At 44.9% G+C, this 22,942-nt stretch overlaps 1 protein-coding gene across 2 annotated transcripts in view; it reads left to right on the top strand.

The window, feature by feature from the left end:
• FGD3 (FYVE, RhoGEF and PH domain containing 3) overlaps positions 1-22,942 on the top strand; it is a 225,214-nt gene that overhangs the window by 117,517 nt on the left and 84,755 nt on the right. The window contains exons 2-4 of one of the 2 annotated variants that reach the window (XM_059716171.1): positions 2,435-2,605; positions 21,011-21,179; positions 22,149-22,746. In XM_059716171.1, the coding sequence (XP_059572154.1) occupies positions 2,435-2,605; positions 21,011-21,179; positions 22,149-22,746 (938 nt within the window). Of the gene's footprint in view, positions 1-2,434; positions 2,606-20,370; positions 20,524-21,010; positions 21,180-22,148; positions 22,747-22,942 lie in introns of those variants that run through there. The other variant, XM_019495441.2, reaches the window with a different exon arrangement.

Raw genomic sequence — 22,942 nt, forward strand, 5'->3', positions numbered from 1 at the left:
TTTATCCATTTACATCAAGGCATGGCAGGTGGGTGAGGACAGATTTCCCTAGAACGGGACGGAGAGGGGAGGAAGGGGCATCGATCTTGTCAGGTGCCCAGGACACCCTCGCTACAGTTAGGTGTATTAGCGTCTCTGTGCAGAAAAATGGTGGCGGGGGCACTTTAACTAAAGCTTGTCGAATGAGCTTTAGCTAAAGCGCCACCGCTGCCATTTTGCAGCACGGGGGTGAAATGATGCATGTGATGCTGGAGTCTTTTGGAGTGCAGTAATTACCACGCTCCAGCAGTCTCGATTAATTGGGTTTGCTCCGATGCGTTGTAATTACATGTCCTTAGATTCTGATCTTGATTTGAATCTCTCCCTGAGTAGATTGAATTTGTGAAGCTCTTTCCCTGGTCCTGACTGAATTACATAAGACTGACATTTACTTTCATGTGTAGTTAGACCAAGGGTGGGCAAAATACACCCTGTGAGCCAGAACTGGCCCGCCAACAGATTCTCCCAGCGTGGTGGAAGCTCCCATCTGGAGCCCCAACCTGGAACCTGCCGGCGCAGCAGCTATGGATTTAGGCAGAAGCTCCTGCTACGCTGGGCGGGCATCAGCATTAGCTGTGACACCCACCACCTGCAGGTTCCACACTGCTGGCTGTGCCTCACATGGAACCTGCTGGTGGTGTCACAGCTGACTCTCATGCCTTCCTGGCGCGGCAGCAGCTCCTGCCTGGGTCCACAGCTGATGCACCGGTAGGTTCTGAGTCAGAGCTCTGGGCAGGAGCTTCCACCATGCTTGGAGGGCGGCAGCATCAGCTCTGAGTGCCACTGGCAGGTTCTGTGTCTGGGCTCCTGAATGTACCAACAGCATCCACAGCTGCTGCTGCTGCCTGCCCACTGCACCAAACTACAGCTCCGGTGCATTCTGGGGTGGGCAATGGACAGAGACAGAGAAAGAGAGGGAGAGAGAGAGAAGACAGAGAAGAGAAGGGAGAGAAAGATGTGGCTTTCAACAGGTGCCCAAAACTCACTAAGTGGCCCTCCAGCTGAACTAATTGCCCAAACCCGAGTTAAATATTCCTTCTCCAGTATTTGAGATAATCTGTCACTTCAAGGGATACAGATGACTTCAGTCCATTTTAAAACACAGTTTAAAAAATGTTTTATGTTATTGCACCTTCTCCAAATCCAAATCTATGTTCACGTTTCTTCCTATTTAAAAAAAAAAAAATTGTTAGGGTAGAACTGTGTGAAACACCAAAACAAACAGGAAACAAAGACAATAAAGAAGAAAGGGGGAAAGTGGTTTCACACTAAATGTAGTTTAACACCCAAAATAAACTCAAAAGAGACTTCCCCCTTTCTAATTCCTTTTTTTAAAATCGAAAATTAGAAGTTACTTTTAACAATGGCCTTGGTTCAGAAAAGTATCTGTGTTCAAGAAGGACACTTTGAGCACATACTTAAAATGTTGCATTTTGATCCTTTTGAAGTTGATAGGAAAACTGGGGAAAAAAAGGGTAAAGACCAAATTCAGATCCACTGTAAGTGGGTGAAAATCCATTAATTGCAGTGTATTTGTATCATCTGAATTTTCATATTCAGCAGTTATTATGAACAATAAGTATCTAGGACTTTGGACACAGCAAACCAGGTATCAGCTTTCTTTTGATACATGGTTACAATCTCGTCACTGAAAATAAAATAAAAGCAAACAAAATCCAACCACCACTGTGTTAAATGGGATGGGATTGTTTTATTCCTGCAGGAAATTAGTCAATAGTATCACATATTAAAGAAACAAAACATGTTAGTCGTTCCTTTTTGTCTCCTGTCAACTACGTTATGTCTAATCTATATCTTTCAAGCTGCGTACCCGTCGGTAAGGGACAACTGGTATCTTCTGTTTTGCATATTACAGGCTCTTAACAAGCAGCAGTGGAATATGATTTAAGTTATTAATCTAATTCTTTAAAACAACTGAGGTCTGCTTATTGTATTTTGGTCTATCATAAGCATTTCTAAATTCAACATTATGAGTGAATATAGGTGCTGACATGACAAGGAGAATGCTTCCGAGTGCACCTGCGTCTTTGAAGGAATTCTATTGAAAAGGATTTTAAAGGATTGGAAAGTATATATTTACCCCCGTAGTCATTCACTATTTGTTCATTTTAGTGAATAAATTACTACATGCTTGAAGAAATGTCTACCAAGGTTCCTGGCATATTACTAAACATCTAGTTGCAAGTGATTGTCAAGACTGGCTGTTTTTGAATTGATGTTTGTAAGTGAATGCCTTGTTTATTTATTTATCTATGTATTTATTTTTAAATTTTCCCCTTGAAGTAACTGATACAAACCAAGCTACCAGAGCCACCACAGGCTGCTTTCAAGAATTAATGAGGAAATAAATATTGATTCATTTCTTTTTTTGCAGGTTGTCCTTGTGCTCCTTTTCAAATCAAATGTCATATTGACTCAAACCCAACATTGGAAGCATGCACCGAGCTGCAGCACATCAGTCCTGTACAATGTATCCATCAAACTGGAAGGAAACCCAAAACCAAACCACCACTGGCCAAAACTCATCCTCTGCAAAAGCCCCAAGGCAAGTGTTTCTGCTGTTCCAAAAGCCATGTCTGTTTTGTCATACTGGAAGTGTACTGTTCAAAAAATTGTCTTAATGTATAAGCTATTAAAACTTTGAGCTGACCTCTCACATGAAAGCATGTAAGTTCAGTTAGCATTGTTTCATTATTTTCAATTTTCCCAATATCCCATTAGCAAATCTTAAGGGAAACTTTCATTTAGAAATGACAGTTTAGTTAATTTAACCTTACCCCCTACTTTCTTATATATATTTCAATGTATTTACCATAGGTAGCAGTAAAGATTTAGACCTAGTTTAAATTCATGATTCATTTTTACAAGACCAGTTTAACTCTCAACCCTGGAGCTTCTTTCTTTTAAATGAGGAATAATTACATGACACAACAAAGAGAAATACCCAAACATGACACACATTTTTTTTAAGAAACTCTAATCATACTGAAGTGCCAAAACATACTAATCTTGGTTGTAGTTATTGTGCAACCTGATCTAAATTAAGAGGAAGCACAATGAAATAAATGCTGAGATCTGAGTACGACCCCTCAGCCAATTTGCAATCCATCTGACTGTGTAGGCATCAATGCCAGTCGCCTAGCTTTTTAATGAGAATGGGGCGAGAGACAGTGTCAAAGGCCTTCCTGAAGTCCAGAAAGACTACATTCACCATGACACCTGCGTCCAATGATTTTGTGACCTGATCATAGAAGGCAATCAGGTTGGTCTGACAGGACCTGCCCCTAATGAAACCGTGCTGGCTGCCCTTGAGCATCATCCCTGCTGCTGGCCCATCACAGATGTGCTCCTTGATAATCTTCTCAAAGAGCTTCCTCAGGATCAAAGTAAGACTAACGGGCCTATAGTTGCCCAGGTCCTCCCTCCTCCCTTTTTTGAAGATGGGGACCACGTTGGCCTTCTTCCAGTCGTCCGGCACCTAGCCAGAGCACCACGAGAGCTTGTAAAGCCGTGCCAGGGGCCCCGCAATAACCCCTGCCAATTCCCTCAACACCCTGGGGTGGAGAGAATCTGGACCTGCTGATTTGAACATATCCAGCCCCTCCACAAGCTCTCTAACCTGGTCCTCCCTGACCTTAGGCCTGGTGGCGTTTCTCCTGAGTCCATCTGGCATCCTGCTCAGGGAGTCCCGGTCCCTGCACAGGAAAATGGAGGTGAAGAATTTGTTAAAGAGGTCTGCTTTCTCCTTTTGTGCAACCACCAGATTGCCAAGCATATCCTGCAGGGGCCCCCGGTGCCTTCTTCATTCTCCCTATATATTTAAAGAAGGACTTTTTATTATCTTTGATCCTTTACGGTAGCTGTAGCTCAGTATCTGCCTTAGCTTTTCTAGCAGCCCCCCTACAGATCCGAGCGGTGGAGGTATACTCCTCTTTGGTGATAGCCCCTCCCTTCCACCAGGTGTACACCTCTTTTTTGGCAATCAGGCATTCACGAATGCCCTTGGTGAGCCAGGGGGGCTTTTGGGCACTCTTGCCCCCCTTGCTTTTTGTTGGGATTGTCACCCCTTGGGCTCTGAGTATCATCTCCTTAAGGAACGACCACTCATCTTGGGCACTGAGTTCCCCTACTCTCGAGGACCCCAGTGCCTCTCCCACTAATCTCCTCAGCTCGTTGAAGTTGGCCCTCTTAAAGTCTAGGGCTACTGCCTTGCTGCAGGCCCTTGGCACCCTGCACTGGATGGTGAATTCCAGTAAAATGATGATCGCTATCACCGAGGTGGTCGAGGACCTGGAACCCTCTTACCAGGTTGTCACCTGTGGCCAGGACTGGGTCCAGGTCCAGCAGGGCATCCCCCCTCGTAGGACTGTGCACCTCCTAGGTTAAGTGGAGGTCCTTTATCTCGTCCAGGAACCTCCGTGAGCGGTCCGACCTGGCTGACTGCTCCTCCCAGCAGATGTCAAGGGTGATCTAAATTACCTGGACAACTACATCCCTTGTCCTTAAATGCCTCTGCAAGCTGACCTGAGAATTTGTGGTCCAGCTCTTCCTCTTGGTTGGGAGGTCTGTAGTAGACCCCAACCATTAGGTCCCTTTCCCCACGACACCCCTGTATCCTGACCCAGAGCACTTCAGCCTGCCCCTCCTCAGACCCTATCCTGCTGGTGGAGGATGTGTATTGCTCTTTGATGCAGAACGCCACACCCCCACCTTTCCTTCCTGTTCTGTCTCGCCTGTAAAGCCTATAACCCCTAATGTTAACCGCCCAGTCGTGGGATGAATCCCACCAGGTTTCTGTGAACCCTACTATGTCTGGGTTTGCACAGGCTATTCGGAGGGTGAGTTCCCCCTGCTTATTCCCCATACTACAAGCATTTGTATAGAGGCATTTAAGGCCTTGGATTGCTGTGTGTGCCACCCCCCAATTACCAAGACTATCTGGACCCCTTTTACGTACCTGGGTACTCCTTGCGTATGTCACCCGCCTTGGTCGGGAGGTGTCCTTAAATCTTCCTGCAGCCCCATCCCCCGGCGAAGCTAGTTTAAAGCTTGCCGCACAAGATCAGCCAACCTGAAAGAGAAGACACTCTTGCCTTTAGGAGAGAGGTGTAGCCCATCCTGCCCCAGCAAGTCCCCTGCACGAAAGCATGGGTCATTATCCAGGAACCCGAGCCCTACCTGGCGGCGCGAACTCCATAACCACCAGTTTACGTCAGCAATGCAGGCTTCGTGTTGCCGTCCATGCCTACTCACTGGGAGAATAGAGGAGAATACCACGTGTGCCCCTGTCTCCTTAAGCTTGGCCCCCAGCGCCTCAAAGTCCTTCATGATTTCTATGAAATCTATAGTAAAGTGCTTGGTTTGAGGTTAAGTTGTAATCTCCTGAAACGCAAAACTACTGCACATAAATCTACCCCTGTAACAGAATGGGATTACACCAAGTAACTGCCATGGTTAGCTCAGGACAGGTAATAAGAAAATATCCAAATCCACAGCATGGATGTGAATGCCAGCATAGCAGATGTCATCACCACTAGGCGACCCTCCAGGAGATTAATTTGTGATTCTCACTATTCCAATACAGAAATTCTCCTCTTGGCTATTTTGTTATTGGCTTCTTTCCTGATGCAGTCAGTCTCAAACTTATCTGGCAACTCTCTGCCTAGGTATAATCCAGAAACATTTGGGGTTACACTGTGCTCAAGAGCTGCTGAGAGAGACTGCCGAGAGCTCTTCTAACCTGCTCAGGAGATCTTGCTTTTATCTCTAACAAATTCTTCTGGTGGTGACTGTTGTGCACACTACATCAGTTTTTTTCTTTTCCAGTGTAGTAGTGCAGGCTCCACACCAAATCTCAGCAGCAGACCAATGTTACTGAGAGCAATACAGCAGTGCATAGACAAGCCAGGAAGTTTTTGGAGAGTTTTGGGGACAGCTTCCTGGTGCAAGTGTGGGAGCAACGAAGTAGGGGCCATGCTCTTCTTGACCTCCTGGTCACAAACAGGGAAAAATTGGTGGGGAAAGTAGCAGCTTGGGCAGCAGTGACCATGAGATGATTACGCTGAGGATCCTGTGGAAAGGAAGGATGGAGAGCAGCAGAGTAAGGACCCTGGACTTCAGAAAAGCAGACTTCAATTCACTCAGGGAACTCATGGGCAGGATCCCCTGGGAGAGAAGAGTCCAGGAGAGCTGGCTGTACTTCAGAGAAGCCTTATTGAGAGCACAGGAACAAACCATTCCATTGAGCAGGAAGGTGAGCAAGTATATCAGAAGACCAGCTTGGCTCAACAGGGAACTCTTCAGTAAATTAAGTCACAAAAATAAAGCTTATAACAAGTGGAAACTTGGAAAAATAAATAGAAAGGAGTATAAGAGCATTGCTCAGGCATATAGGGATGATGTCAGGAAAGACAGAGTGCAATTGGAGTTGCAGCTGGCAAAGGACATGAAGGGTAACAAGAAGGGTTTCTATAAGTATGTTGGTAGCAAGAGGAGGATCAGGGAAAGTGTGGGTCCCTTACTGAATGAGGGAGGCAACTTTGTGACAGAGGACGCAGAAAAGGCTCAAGTGCTAAGTGCCTTCGTGGCCTCAGTTTTCACAGGCAAGGTCAGTGTTGGCTGATGAGGATGCAGGAGTTGGTTGATGAGGTTGCAGATCCATTAGCCATCATTCTTGAGAACTCATGGCGATCAGGAGAGACCCTGGACGATTGAAAAAAGAAAACCATAGTGCCCATATTTAAGAAAGGGAAGAAGGAAGATCCAGGGAACTACAGACCAGTCAGCCTCACCTCAGTCCTTGGAAAAATCATGGAGCAGATCCTCAAGGAATCTATTTCTAAGTACTTGGAGGAGAAGAAGGTGATTAGGAACAGTCAGCATGGATTCACCAAGGGCAAGTCATGCCTGACCAACCTGATTGCCTTCTATGATGAGGTGACTGGCTCTATGGAGGTGGGGAGACCAGTGGATGTGATATACCTTGATTTTTAGCAAGGCTTTTGATATGGTCTCCCACAACATTCTTGCAGGCAAGCTAAGGAAGTACAGGCTGGATAAATGGACTGTAAGGTGGATAGAAAACTGGCTGAAGCATCAGGCTCAGATGGTAGTATCAATGGCTTGATGTTTAGCTGGCAGCCTGTATCAAGTGGAGTACCCTAGGGGTCGGTCCTAGTGCTGATTTTGTTCAGTGTCTTCATCAATGACTTGGAAGATATCATAGAGTGCACCTTCAGCAAGTTTGCAGCTGACACACCAAGCTGGGGGGTGTCGTATATGTGCTGAAGGATAGGGCTAGGATTCAGGGTGACCTAGACAAATTGGAAGATTGGGCCAAAATAAATCTCATGAGGTTCAACAAGGACAAGTGCAAAGTGCTTCACTTAAAACGGACCAGTCCCCTGCACCAGTCCAGGCTAGGGGCTGACTGGCTGGGCAGCAGCTCTGCAGAAAAGGACCTGGGGTTACAGTGGACAATAAGCTAAATCTGAGCCAACAGTGTGCCCTTGTTGCAAAGAAGGCTAATGGAATACTGGACTGCAGCTGTAGGTGTGTTGCCAGCAGGTCAAGGTAAGTGATTATTTCCCTCTATTCAGCACTGATAAAGCCACATCTGGAGTACTGTGTTCAGTTTTGGGCCCCCCACTACAGAAAGGATGTGGACAAATTGAGGGTCCAGCGGTGGGCAAAAATGGTGAGGGAGCTAGGGGACATGACTTATGAGGAAAGACTGAGGGAACTGGGCTTATTTAGTCTAGAGAAGTGGAGACTGAGAGAGGTTTTAATAGCAGCCTTCAACTACCTGAAGGGGAATGTGAAAGAGGATGGAGCTGGACTGTTCTCAGTGGTGACAGATGACAGAACAAGGCTCAATGGTCTCAAGTTGCAGCAAGGGAAGTTTAGGTAAGATATTAGGAAGAATTTTCTTACTGGGAGCATAGTAAAATGCTGGAGCAGGTTACCCAGAGAGGTTGTGGAATCTCCATCCATAGAGGTTTTTAAGACCTGGCTAAACAAAGGTTTGACTGGGATGATCTTGATCTAGTTGGGGATGGGCTTGTCTTGAGCAGTGGGTTGGACTACATGACCTCCTGAGGTCCCTTCTAATCCTCATTTTTTATGATTCCATTATTCTGTGTTTCATCTCATCTAAAATGTAACTTGGTCCAGTGATTAGGATGTTAGCTTAGTATTTGGTATAGGCCTTGCTGGAGCATGGACAAGGGAGAAGAGATTGATGTCATATATCTTGACTTCAGAAAAGCCTTCAATCTGGTATCCCATGATCACCTCTTGGCGAAACTGGCCAATTGTGGCTTTGGGTCCACCACGATCCGTTGGCTGGGGAATTGGCTCCATGTTCGGACCCAGAGGGTGGTGGTTGATGGAAGTCAATCGTCATGGTGCCCTGTGACCAGTGGGGTCCCCCAAGGCTCTGTCCTTGGACCTATATTGTTCAACATCTTCATTAATGATGTGGACGTTGGAGTCAGAAGCGGACTGGCCAAGTTTGCCAATGACATGAAACTTTGGGGCAAAGCATCCACACCTGAAGACAGGAGGGCGATCCAGGCTGGCCTGGACAGGCTTAGCAAATGGACGGATGAGAACCTGATGGTGTTTAACACTGAAAAATGCAAGGTTCTCTACCTTGGGAGGAAAAACCTGCAGCATCCTTATAGGCTTGACAGTGCTACGCTGGCTAGCACTATGGAAGAAAGAGACTTGGGGGTCATCATAGACCACAAGATGAACATGAGTCTTCAGTGTGACGCTGTGGCTAGTAAAGCGACCAAAACGATGGCTTGCATCCATAGATGCTTCTCGAGCAAATCCCGGGACATCGTTCTCCCCTTGTACTCGGCCTTGTGAGGCCGCAGCTGGAGTACTGCGTCCAGTTTTGGGCCCCACAATTCAAAAAGAATGTGGAGAAGCTTGAGAGAGTCCAGAGAAGAGCCACGCGCATGATCATAGTTTCATAGTTTGTAGAGTCAGAAGGGACCTGAGCAGATCATCAAGTCCGACCCCCTGTCATGGCAGGAAAGAGTACTGGGGTCAAATGACCCCAGCAAGATGTTCATCTAGCCTCCTCTTAAAGACCTCGAGGGTAGGAGCCAGCACCCCTTCTCTTGGAAGTTGGTTCCAGATCCTAGCCTCCCTGACAGTGAAGTAGCGCCTCCTGGTATCTAGTCTAAAGCTACCCTCTGCCAGCTTGTGACTATTATTTCTTGTCACTCCTGGGAGTGTTCAGGGGAACAGGGACTCCCCCAATGCCTGCTGGTCCCTCTGACTAGTTTGTAAACGGCCACTAGATCCCCCCTCAGCCTTCTCTTGTGGAGGCTGAACAGGTTTAGGTCCCTTAGCCTCTCCTCGTAGGGCCTGCCCTGCTGCCCCTTGATCATGCGAGTGGCCCTCCTCTGGACCCTCTCCATGTTGTCCACATCCCTCCTGAAGTGCGGTGCCCAGAACTGGATGCAGTACTCCAACTGTGGCCTGGCCAGGGTCACATAGAGGGGGAGGATCACCTCCTTGGACCTGTTTGAGATGTATCTGTGGATGCATAACAAAGTGTGATTGGCCTTCCTGCCCACTTCCCCACACTGTTGGCCCATGTTCATTTTGGCATCAATAATGACTCCAAGATCCTTTTCTGCCTCTGCACTGACAAGAAGGGAGTTCCCTAGCCTGTAGGTTTGCTGCTGGTTCTTTCTCCCCATGTGCAGTATCTTGCACTTGTTAGTGTTGAAACCCATCCTGTTCTCATCTGCCCACCCCTGTAACCTGTCCAGGTCTAATTGCAGACTATTCCTCCCTTCTAGCGTGCCCACTTCCCCCCACATCTTATCAGAGGTCAGGAAAACAGACCTTACGACAACAGGCTATGGGACTCTTTAGCCTGGAAAAGCGCAGGCTCAGGGGTGATCTGATGGCCACTTATAAGTTTATCAGGGGTGACCACCAGTATCTGGGGGAATGTTTGTTCACCAGAGCACCCCAAGGGGTGACAAAGTCAAATGGTTATAAACTACTGCAAGACCATTTCAGACTGGACTTAAGGAAGAATTTCTTTACTGTCCAAGCCCCCAAAGTCTGGAATAGCCTGCCATTGGAGGTGGTTCAAGTACCTACATTGAGCACCTTCAGGAAAAAATTGAATGCTTATCTTGCTGGGATCCTATGACCCCAGTTGATTTCCTGCTTTCGGGCGGGGGGCTGGACTCGATGATCTTCCGAAATCCCTTTCAGCCCTAATGTCTATGAAATCTATGATGCAGTATGGGTTGTCCCTGGCCGCGTCATTTGTTCCCACGTGGATGAGAACCATGGGGTACTGGTCTGTGGGTCGGATGTAGGCCAGGATCCTCTCTGATGTCCCAAACCCGAGCCCCAGGTGTGAAGCAGACCTCTCATACCATGGGGTGGGGACAGCAGATGGGGGACCCTCCAGGCCTCGTAGGATGGAGTCTCCAATGATGAGGACCCGGCGTTTCTTCCTGCTGGTGTTTGTTCTCTGCACCGTCTGTGTCATGTGGGGGGTGGCATCGTCCCCGCTGGAGGCATCCCCTTCGTCGTTCTCCACCATGGCTGCCAGGGCCTCATACCTGTTCCCCAGTTGTACCTGGGGAGCCTCCACCACTGTAGCCCGAGCAGCTCAGCTCTGGGTGCTGAGGTTGTTGGCTGATGTGATTGCAGACCCACTGGCCATTATCTTTGAAAACTCGTAACAATCGGGGGAGGTCCTGGATCATTGGAAAAGGGCAAATATAGTGCCTATCTTTAAGAAAGAGTAGAAGGAGGATCCAGGGAACTACAGGCTGGTCAGCCTCATCTCAGTCCCTGGAAAAAATCATGGAGCAGATCTTCAAAGAATCCATTTCTAAGCACCTGGAGGAGAAGGTGATTAGGAACAGTCAGCATGGATTCACCAAGGGCAAGTCATGCCTGACCAACCTGATTGCCTTCTATGATGAGATAACTGGCTCTGCTGACACAGGGAAAGCAGTGGATGTAATATACCTTGACTTTAGCGAGACTTTTGATATGGTCTCCCACATCATTCTTGCAAGCAAGCTGAGGAAGTACGGGTTGGATGAATGGACTGTAAGATGGATAGAAAGCTGGCTGGATTGTGGGACTCAACAGATAGTGATCCAGTAGGTGTGTTTAGCTTGCAGCCGGTATCAAGTGAAATGCCCTAGGAGGTCAGTCCTGGGGCCAGTTTTGTTGAATATCTTCATTAATGGTCTGGAAGATGGGAAGAAGTGCACCCTCAACAAGTTTGTGGATGACACCAACCTGGGGGGATGTAGTAGATATGATGGAGGGTAGGGCCAGGATTCAGAGTAACCTAGACAAATTGGAGGATTGGGCCAAAAGAAATTTCATGAGGTTCCACAAAGACAAGTGTGAAGTCCTGGACTTAAGATGGATGAATCCCATGCACTGCTACAGCCTGGGGACTGACTGGCTAAGCAGCAGTTCTGCAGAAAAGGACCTGGGGCAGTAAGCTGGATATGAATGAACAAGTGTGTCCTTGTTGCCAAGAAGGTTAACAGCATGCTGGGCTGCATTAGTAGGAGTGCTGCTAGCAGATTGAGGAAAGCAATTATTCTGTGCAGGTGAGGCCACATTTGGAGTCCTGTGTCCAGTTTTGGGCCCCCATTATAAAAAGGATGCAGACAAGTTGGAGACAGTCCAGCGGAGGGCACAAAAATAGTTCAGGGGCTGGGGCACATGACTTATGACGAGAGACTGTGGGAACTGGGTTTGTTTAGTCTGCAGAAGAGAAGACTCAGAGAGGGTTGATAGCAGCCTGGTTCCAGAAAGGATGGAGCTGGACTGTTCTCAGGAGTGACAGATGATAGAACAAGGAGCAACCGTCTCAAGTTGCAGCAAGAAAGGTTTAAGTTGGATATTAGGAAAAACTCTCACTAGGAGGGTAGTAAAGCACCAGAACAGGTTGCCCGGAGAGGTGGTGGAATCTCCATCCTTGGAGGTTCTTAAGGCCCAGCTAGACAAAGCCCTGGCTGGGAGGATCTAGTTGGGGATGGTTCTGCTTTGAGCAGGGAGTTGGACTAGATAACCTCCTGAGGTCCCCTTCTAACCCTAATTTTCTATGATTATATGACATTTCAGTGTAACCTTCTTATCTTGCTGGCCTATGTTCATTTGGGAAAAACAACGTTTTGTGTTCCCTGAGGATCCATAAAGAAAAACTGATGGTAGTTTTAAGCCTAAAAGTTAGTCTCAAGCTAGGGTCAAATACTGTTTTAGCAAATGCTGTACTTAGCTCCATTAAACCCTCTCTCCCTTGGAGAAGTAGGAGTTCAAAATCAAAGAAATTATCTTTATTTCTCTTGTTTAGATTGAGTGTTTATGCAGTGAGAATGAGGAAAGTTATTTGAGTCACAAAAAGGACAAGAGCATTACCTGGAGTGCTTTTGTTTGCTACTACTTACCAGCCCAACCCAATTTCTTAGGCTTCATTGTACCCCTATTTATTCATTATGTACTCAATAGGAAAATAAGGATGTAGGCCAGGATTTGCAATTGTGCCTGTTGCAGAGCAACCACACTGTGAATAAGACGATTTCAAATTCTCATTTTTGGCATCCGAAAATAATGGTATCAAAATCACTAAAAGCTTTTGCAAGTCCTGGCCATCATAGCATCTGTTACCCCCGGTAAAAAACACTTGTTTACAGTTCTTTTTAATGATTGCCTTAACTGTTCCATTTCCTTTATTTTAAGGGACAAAAACAACTTTAAGAAATCACCACTCTGTGTGATTGGTTACTTTTTGTTGTTACAAGTAACACCTAAGATTCTTGTAGTTTCAAGAGAAATGAATAAGGAAAATATTTTTTCCTCTTCAGTTCATAGATTTCATACATTTCATAGACATTAGGGCTAGAAGGGACCTCGGAAGATCATCGAGTCCAGCCCCCCGCCCAAAGGGCAGGAAGTCAGCTGGGGTCATAGGATCCCAGCAAGATAAGCATCCAGTTTCATCTTGAAGGTGTTCAATGAAGGTGCTTGAACCACCTCCGGTGGCAGGCTGTTCCAGACCTTGGGGGCTCAGACAGTAAAGACATTCTTCCTTATGTCCAGCCTGAAACGATCTTGAAGTAGTTTGTTACCATTCGACCTCGTCATCCCTTGGGGCACTCTGGTGAACAAACGTTCCCCCAGATACTGGTGGTCACCCCTGATAAACTTGTAGGTGGCCATCAGATCACCCCTGAGCCTGCGCTTTTCCAGGCTAAAGAGCCCCAGGGCTCTCAGCCTGTCATCGTAGGGTCTGCTTCCCTGACCTCTGATCATGCACGTGGCTCTTCTCTGGACGCTCTCAAGCTTCTCCACATCCTTTTTGAATTGTGGAGCCCAAAACTGGACACAGTACTCCAGCTGCGAAAGTTCATAGACTTTGTGGATCTGAAATAGCTAATGTCCCTTGTATTGTCAGTCAGTTGTATGCGTTATCTACACAGCAAGAAATAAAACACTTAACACCCTGCCCCCTACAAAATGTGATTATCATAAAAAAAAAATTAGCAAGGAGTTTTGGATCAGAAGTAGTGCTGCAAATTACTTGGTTTTTGAAACTTAAAACATTCAAGTTGACATTGTTCCTGTAAATAGTCTTCAGTAGCTGTATGAGACCAGCAGAGAGAATCACTTGGAAGGAGTGCTGTGTGTTTCCTCACAGTAGGCATTCTTGGGGATTAGGGTTTTTTATTATGGTAAGGTTTGGTTATGTAGAGTTCTTTCCTGCAAACGTTCTTCATCCCTGGAACTATTTTGATTTCTTATTGGGCCTTGATTCTTGCAGATTTGCTGAGTAGGACTTGCTTGTATCACTTCCACCTGAGCCCTAAAATGATGATAAGGGACACACACAGAGCAAAAGTTTATCCCTTGGGAACTAACTGACTGTACTCAAAAGAATTAAAAATGACTAGCAGCATGGCCTCAGGTGGGGATGGAAGACAGCTGTGCCTAGCAGCCTTTGCTATCTGAAATAGATGACTCCAGCAACAACAAGTCAGGTGGTTGGGATGCCTCCTTGATGCCTTCTCTTAGTCCCTCCTGGTCACAACTAGACAAGTAAGATCACTCTCCTCACAATCCTAGAAATACTGATGTTTGATAGAGGAATTCTTTATGATCTCCTCTCTGATTCTGACCTTTGAAGTATAAGAGCTGTGCAGTGGGGACCAGTGTTCTGCGACAGTGGACGTGTATGGCCAACCTCCCAAGAAGTCGGAGAACTTGGTGGTGAACTGCAATGGAGTTGTGGACCCGTGGGAAATTCAGGGGATGGGGAGGAAGAATACGCAGAATCCTTGCAAGTCTATAATTCAGTAAATACGAAATAAATAAAAAGTCCTTGAATGGTGTGTTCCCTTAGTATCGCTATGGTCATATAACTCCAGTTGTCCTTCTGGTGTCAATAAGTGCAGAAGGAGAATTATAGGGCATGAAGGACCTAGACCTTTGCCTCTACCTTACCCTGTCTTTTAAATTCCTGGGCTGTTTTTAGACATGCTCCGGAGGTGGGGGAGGGGTGCTTTAATTAGAGCTGTTCTAATTAATATGCTCAGAGTGCCTCATGTGTTAGTGTCCCCTTGCTTCAAAATGGTGGAAGTGCCTCTGCTGCCATTTTGAAATGTGGGGACACTGATACATGAGATGCAGAGGCTGGCTGCAGCATGGTAATTAATTAATTGTTGTAATTACAGCGCATCAGACCAGCCTCCAAACTTGTGTACATGCACCCCTGATGTTTATCCCCAGCACCTGTAGTTGGTGGTCACCCACTAGGAATCTGAGGTGAGGGTCACTTGTTAAAAATGAATCCAGGAATGCTGTGTTAATGAGACCTCTCCTACAACTCATTCTGGTTTTCCCTTTTGCTTTAGTTGTAGAGATCAGAAGGTTTTGTTCTGTTGCCAAATGTGTGCACATTTGCTGATGAACATACTATTTGTGTGCATGCAGCCATGGATTCATTACACTTAGAAGCAACGATCTGTGACTTGCAGCTGCTTCCCCCTGCTGAAGTAGTTTTCAACCTTTGTGGACTCGAGGCACCAATAGTTTTGAAGTACCCCTTGGGAATTGCCAGCTCTTAGTTTTCATTTATTTGGGGATTCAGAAAAATAATAGAGCAATTCTGCTGTTGCAAAGAACTCAGAAAGATCACCACATGTCAAAATACTTTTAATGCTATAGATCACTGCCCTGCTGATGTAGATCTGCTCCACTCTGGGTGCATCTACATATGCAATTACTCTAATGCAATAAACTCTGGTACATTTTGTGCTTGAGTCAGTTCTTCCCAGGCCCAGTGCTTACATGTGCTCCTGGGATCGCAGCAATTTGAGCTGAGGCAGAGCAACCCTGGGCTGGCAGGGGGCTCAGGGGGTCAGTCCCAGGCTCCAGGGGGTGGCGTTGGGTGGTGGAGAGCTGGCTGGGGCATGAGGGTGCTACAGTGTGGGGTTAGCCCTCAGGCAGCCTCTGAGCTGTAGCATCCTTGTACCCCAGTAACTGTCTACATGTGCATTGCAACAGCATAAATTACCATGCCATAAGATAGTACTTGTCCCAGACAGTACTATTCTATGGCAGAATTAATTAATTTGTGCGCACTCAGTGTTCCTAAGAGAGGGACACGACAAGTCTCTCACTGGGGTTGTAGAGAGGCAGCAGCAAGGCGCCAGACTTCCATGCGTAGATCCTGAGATGGTGCAGAGTCACTTGGAAGAACTGGATGCCTTTAAGTCGGTAGGCCCAGATGAGCTCCATCCGAGGGTGCTGAAGGCACTGGCCAACATCATTGCAGAGCCACTGGCAGGAATATTCGAACGCTTGTGGCGCACGGGCCAAGTCCCGGAGGACTGGAAAAGGGCTAATGTGGTCCCCATTTTCAAGAAGGGGAGGAAGGAGGACCCGGGCAACTATAGGCCAGTCAGTCTCACCTCCATCCTTGGTAAAGTCTTTGAAAAAATTATCAAGGCTCACATTTGTGAGAGCCCAGCAGGACAAATTATGCTGAGGGGAAACCAGCACAGGTTTGTGGCGGGCAGATCGTGCCTGACCAACCTAGTCTCTTTCTATGACCAGGTTACGAAACTCCTGGACACAGAAGGAGGGGTGGATGTCGTATACTTAGACTTCAGGAAGGCCTTCGATACGGTATCCCACCCCATACTGGTGAACAGGTTAAGAGGCTGTGACGTGGATGACTACACAGTCCGGTGGGTGGCGAATTGGCTAGAGGGTCGCACCCAGAGAGTCGTGGTGGATGGGTCGGTCTCAACCTGGAAGGGTGTGGGCAGTGGGGTCCCGCAGGGCTTGGTCCTGGGACCGATGCTCTTTAATGTCTTCATCAGTGACTTGGACGAGGGAGTGAAATGTACTCTGTCCAAGTTTGCAGATGACACAAAGCTATGGGGAGATGTGGACACGCCGGAGGGCAGGGAACAGCTGCAGGCAGACCTGGATAGGTTGGATAAGTGGGCAGAAAACAACAGGATGCAGTTCAACAAGGAGAAATGCAAAGTGCTGCACCTCAGGAGGAAAAATGTCCAGCACACCTACAGCCTAGGGAATGACCTGCTGGGTGGCACAGAGGTGGAAAGGGATCTTGGAGTCCTAGTGGACTCCAAGATGAACATGAGCCGGCAGTGTGACGAAGCCATCAGAAAAGCCAATGGCACTTTATCGTGCATCAGCAGATGCATGACGAATAGGTCCAAGGAGGTGATACTTCCCCTCTATCGGGCGCTGGTCAGACCGCAGTTGGAGTACTGCGTGCAATTCTGGGCGCCACACTTCAAGAAGGATGCGGATAACCTGGAGAGGGTCCAGAGAAGGGCCACTCATATGGTCAAGGGCCTGCAGACCAAGCCCTACGAGGAGTGACTAGAGAACCCGGACCTTTTCAGCCTCCACAAGAGAAGGTTGAGAGGCGACCTTGTGGCTGCCTATAAGTTCATCACAGGGGCACAGAAGGGAATTGGTGAGTATTTATTCACCAAGGCGCCCCCGGGGGTTGCAAGAAACAATGGCTACAAGCTAGCAGAGAGCAGATTTAGACTGGACATTAGGAAGAACTTCTTCACAGTTCAAGTGGCCAAGGTCTGGAACGGGCTCCCAAGGGAGGTGGTGCTCTCCCCTACCCTGGGGGTCTTCAAGAGGAGGTTAGATGAGCATCTAGACCCAGCACTCTTTCCTGCTTATGCAGGGGGTCGGACTCGATGATCTATTGAGGTCCCTTCCGACCCTAACATCTATGAATCTAGACTATGACACTTTACTGAAGAGCTAATTAGTCAACTTGCAGTAAAGCGCATGTGTGAATGCACCCTCTTTCAATCAGTTTTGATTTATCCAGTCTAAAGGCTCAAATTTTTTGGAACTTGCTGTTTTGGAGATATGCATATTGCCCCTTGATACAAAACATTCTATTTGAAAGTTACTCATCATGGTTTAAAGTGATGAATATCCAAGTAAGGAAGAAAAGATTTAACTATGCAATCGCTATCATCAATATAAATTCAGTTGTTAAACCTCTCGGCATCTGCTGAACACTATTTGAACTGAAGATGCAGTTTCACGCTTCCGTGTTCTCTCTTACAAGCAAAGTGAGATCATAGGAGCAGAAAAGCATATTTGAGTGTACGTATGAACTCTGTACTTTTGGTTCTGCTTTAAAGAAACTGTAATGTGATACATCTAGGATCATATACATATTCTTTTACACGGTGTGTGGGAGAGCATTCACCTTTAATTCTTCTGCAGCTTTTTGTAGGAAGAGCTGACCTGATAAGAGAGGGCAGGGCAATTCAGCCAAGTGTGAAGCAGGAGCAGGAAGGGAGCACTTCAGAGGAGCAGCTCTACACATCACGTTCTTTTCTCATGGCACTAACCTGGAGTTAGATGCACAGCAATTTACTGTGTTGCATTTCCCTGTCCTTAGTTTTAACATATGATGGATAGGATGTGACAGAGCTATAGGGAGGATAGAAGCTATTGGCATGCTGATAGGATAAACATCCTTGATAGCAGTGCTACAGAAGCATAGAGATAGCAGGATAGATCAAGATCTAAAGAAAATACCATTATTCTCACAGTTTCTTGCCCAAGCATTCTGTTCTCCTGCTGTCCCCAAAGGGGAGCTACAGAACAGGTCAAGGAATGGTAATGCAGGAATTTTTTTGGAGGGTTGAAAAGGGATAGAACCTGTTTCCTGAATGAAATGTCACTACTTTCTCTTGTATTCTTACTCTAGGTCCATTATCCCTGGATTTGCCAAAAATAATCAGTTACATAATTTCCATTAGTGATAATGCTGATTACATATTTCCATTTAAGCTGATTGTGATAGAATCCCATCGTACTATTTAGGAATTTTTCTGATTTGTTTGTAGTGCTCTAAAATGGATTTGATTAGGAACGGATACATGTGATTAAAAATGCTAGTTCAGAATAAAATTTAAATTGATATTGAAATTGGTGTCAGGAATGTGATTTTCAAAATGGCTTTTATTCCATTTTAAACACTTTTCACACCATGATATAATGTGGAATCCAAAGACTGTTCTTATCTGACTGCTACTAAAAATGTGTTAGTACATTTTCTATTGGTGAAGAAGAGCTGTATCAGGTGTGAGTTTCTATTTTCATATTCATGACTGATAGAGTCTCTTGTCTGGCTCATGCTTTCATTGTACTGAGTAATAATTTATCTGTTGCTCTTAAAGTGTCCACCAAGGTCATAACCCATTACTCTGATTTTTTTGGTAACAGCCAAATTCAAAACAAATAGAAAAAATATTTTCATAACACAGTGCATGACTTCTGTGACAGTAAATCCCAAGTTACAGTTATAGAAGCCAAAGTTCAGAGAGATTCAAGAAGAGATTAGCCATTAAGTGGATAACAAGAATATCTAGAGTTGTTGCAATGAATGTTAAAATGTTGAGAAAAGTAGTAAGGCTCATGCTTTAATCAGTCTCAAACTGAGTCAGTCTCTAACTTCTAGAGAGCGGGATAAATCCTAATGAGGCAGTTAATCCTACAGCTTCCTACGGCAGGCTTCTGACAACTTTTTCCAAAGCATCTTTTGCTTACCATAGTTAAAGACAGGGTGCTGGCCTACATGACTTCTTATGTGTGATCCAGCCTGCCAGTTCCTATGCTTCTATGAAGAGAGACCTCAGTGAAGTTTGGCATGGCTCTCCCACTCAGCCAGGAGTGTATGTAAGGTTCAACAGAATTTTAAAGAGCTGAATAAGTTTAACAAACATCAAAAGGATGTATAGACCTTGTGAACAAAGCCAGTAACAAATGCACCAAAGACCCACCCATCCTTTCATGTAGAAGAAGGTTCCCCTTCCCTGCTCCTCCACCCCTTCTCTCTTCAGCCTTTCTGTGAATTTTTATTTTTTCAATCATAAAAAGGACCCCTCCTTTATTTTTTCAGTAAGGAATTCATGGTGGTCTTGGACACATTACGGCAGTTCAGTTGCTTAATCCTCCCACTTTGAATGCCCAGTAAGTCTCAAATCGTTAGAAAGATGTACTTTATTTTGAACTAGTGTTGCTCTGCAGTTTAGTTGAAAATCCTAATGCATACTGCATTCAAACACATTAAGTAGTCTGTAGTCATTGACTTCAAGGGATCTGGGATAATTTAGATCAACTGAGCATCTGTCCAAAGGAAAGAAAATCATCTTTCTGAAAGTCTGAAGACTGAAATTCTTACACAGAGTAAAAATGGCTGGAATAATTGCTCTCAGAACACATACGTTTCAGTTGTTATGTTAAAAAATAACCCTTAAAAATACAGATTCCAAACTGTTAATAATTAAAGACTAATCACATTATGCTAACGTGTTCCGTATGGGTCATTTAGCTGCTCTGGCTAATATGCAAAAATGAATTAAGCTGTTTTTAAGAAGTTATTTAAGAAAGCATATGTTTAGAATTTTATGTATTGAACTATTTGGATATTTCCCCATTAAGCAATTTAGGCTTGAGTGAATGTTGGACAGTATTGCTCAAAGCAATACACACTTCTGGATCTATTTTACTGTCATTTTCTTAGCTTCTAGTTTAGGGTTTATTTATGTGAAGTTGCTTTCATCATACTAAGCGGTAAAAGCATATAAACCTGTTGCCATGGGTTACTGCTTACGTATTTATAAAACCATTTATCCTGCAAACAATATGAGGAGCTGAATGCATACATTTTGTTAAATTACATTGATCAGAAGAGCTGGTAAAGGACTCATTAAAAGGTGAAGGCACCAAGTTTTTTAATTTATTTTTCCCGCAATGGACACATTTTTAAAGCAAGCATTTTATATGCATGGTGTCTTATTCAGCGTAGTACCAAAAGAGGAAGGAAATTTGTGAAGAAGACTGTACCACAGCGGAGATGGGGGAGGGAAGGTAAGAGAAAGTCTAGTACACAGTTGCTTGCAGACTTCTAGTAGAATGAATAGGAGGCATGCAGATCCATGCTTTTGTTACAGCCCTAGTTCAGTGTGTTCAGTTGAGCAGGATTCTAACTTTTGAAAAGTCAATGTAAAGAAAATGTGCCTCTCCAGTGGAGGCAATGAGAACATTCGCAAAACCAAATCTGCATGTGTGTGTTATGCATCCTGTTTGGCAACAAGGAAGCGGTAACGTTGTCAGCCACTCCGTGTTTCTGACAACTTACTAGAAATGCAAGAGAAGCCATTTTCCTATCTTTAGAACATATCATAATGTGTCTACTTGAGGAATAAGTTGGGACTGTTTTAGTTCTTATGTCTTTAGTAAACAGCTTGGGATAATGGATACTTCCCACTCTTTCATCAGAATGTGGGACTACTATCCTCACTGGTATAAAGAAGAAGGAAATTTATCTTCTCTTATTTCCCCTTAATTTTGTTAGTACCTCCTAAGCCTGTCCACCTCCAGTCTGGACAGGAGAGAATTCCTCCAGCACCATCTCGACCTTTGCCAGCCGACCCCAAGTCATCTAGGAACTTAGTGCTTGAAGAGGAAGAAACACAGATATCAGCAGGCGTCAATACCCTCATTGAAAAGTTTGAAAGTATTCGGTAAATATATCTTTGTGCCTTTTAATTAAGTTGCTTGTTTTTCATTGAATTTTGAAGCACATTCAATGGGAATAATACTTATTGTAATTGCGTGGAAAGTGGTGTTAAGCCATTGGTTTAATCATAAACCCTAAACTTAACTGTGTGATTATGGGGACTGGATACAAAAGCAGTGTCTCTTTAAGACTTATTCGTCTGTGACCTATCATGGGTCATGATGAAAATCAGTGAATGAATGGCAGTTTTGTGCCAATGTCTGTAAAGTTTGGATCCGAATTGTTTTGGCATTGCAGAATCTTGATCAGTATAATTTAAATAAATGAGGCTTCTGATTTTACAGGTAAAACTTTATAACCTTGCGTAAATGCCATGTTTGTTGTTTACCCACAGTTTGTGAAGGGAAAACATAATTTGATTGCAGCATATTACAAAGCAATGTAATATACAACCTGGTTTCTAAAGACATTGCAAGAAATATTTGATTTGGTACAACAAATTTTACAGGAAAATTGGTTGCTTTTGCAAAGCTATTCACATGATCATTCTTCCTGACAGTCAAAGTTACAAGGTATAGGGCTTGATCATTTATTGTAAGCATTCTTTCTGCTAGGGCTGATGCTTAAACAAGGGAAATACATTTTGAAAGTATCACTTTGACATTTCTTGCAGTCCTGTCCCTTTAAAACTCTTAACTTGCAGAAAATAACACTGCTTTGCATGGTTAATTTCACGGAAGGACAATGAGGTCCTGTTTAAGCAAACAAGCAAAACTGTTCTTTCAAGAAGGACAAAAGGAATGATAAAGTGATTGGGTTATTTGGGTTGGGAGGGCCACAGAGTGTCTGATGGGGAACTGCAGGGCTCAACTTCCATTGAAATTCAGTGGAAATTGGGCCTCTTAGACACTTTTTAACATCCCAGCTTGAAAATTTAAATTTGAATGACCAAGGGCTTCCTCTTTACCTTCAGGCAACCCATACACATTCTTCAAAGAAACCAATTAAATTTAACGCTTAGGATGGAACCTGGATTAGACTCCTCCAAACAACCAAGCTCAAATGACTCTGACATGGTAGCCTCCAGTGGCTGTTCTGCAAGTGAAAAAAGTGAGCCAGATGAGAATGAGCCAGACCTAATATGCAGTTCAGATCTGTCTAACACAGACATAATGAAAATTAAGGAACTAAGCATAGGGGATAACAAAAGCCATGAAGACTGTACTGCTGTGAATGTGAGCAAAGAGCCGTCTGGAGAACTTGGCAATAAAGACTCAACCACAGAGCTGAATGGTAATGGTAAAATTCCCAACAGAGACAGTGGAATTGACAGCCCTTCTTGTAGTGTGGCAGGTGAGACTTTTCCAAATGAAGAAGGCACAGAACAGAAGAAGTCTACTGCATCTGGAAATCCGATTGAAATGGATACTGACAAAAAAGGTAGCAAATGTTCACCTGTGGAGCAGAAGAGAGACTCAACACAGGATGAAGACAGTGACATTGATGATGGAAGTAGCGAGGAACAAGAGACAGCAGAAGTGCCAAAGTTAGAATATTTGGATGTAAACAAGGTAAGGTACCTAGTATGTTCATTACTTACAAATACTCTTTAAATCTCATCCTGAAACTGTCTCTGTGCCAGGGTTCCTTGCATCTACCTTCATAGATTTTTAAACCCAGAAGGACCGTAATCATCCTTTCAGCTATCCTCCTGCTTCACCAGGTCACAAGAGTGTGCCTGACCTGGATCCTCTCTTTTAGAAATGT

This window comes from Alligator mississippiensis, chromosome 12 (genome assembly GCF_030867095.1).
Source record: "Alligator mississippiensis isolate rAllMis1 chromosome 12, rAllMis1, whole genome shotgun sequence".
NCBI classification, from domain to species: Eukaryota; Metazoa; Chordata; order Crocodylia; family Alligatoridae; genus Alligator; species Alligator mississippiensis.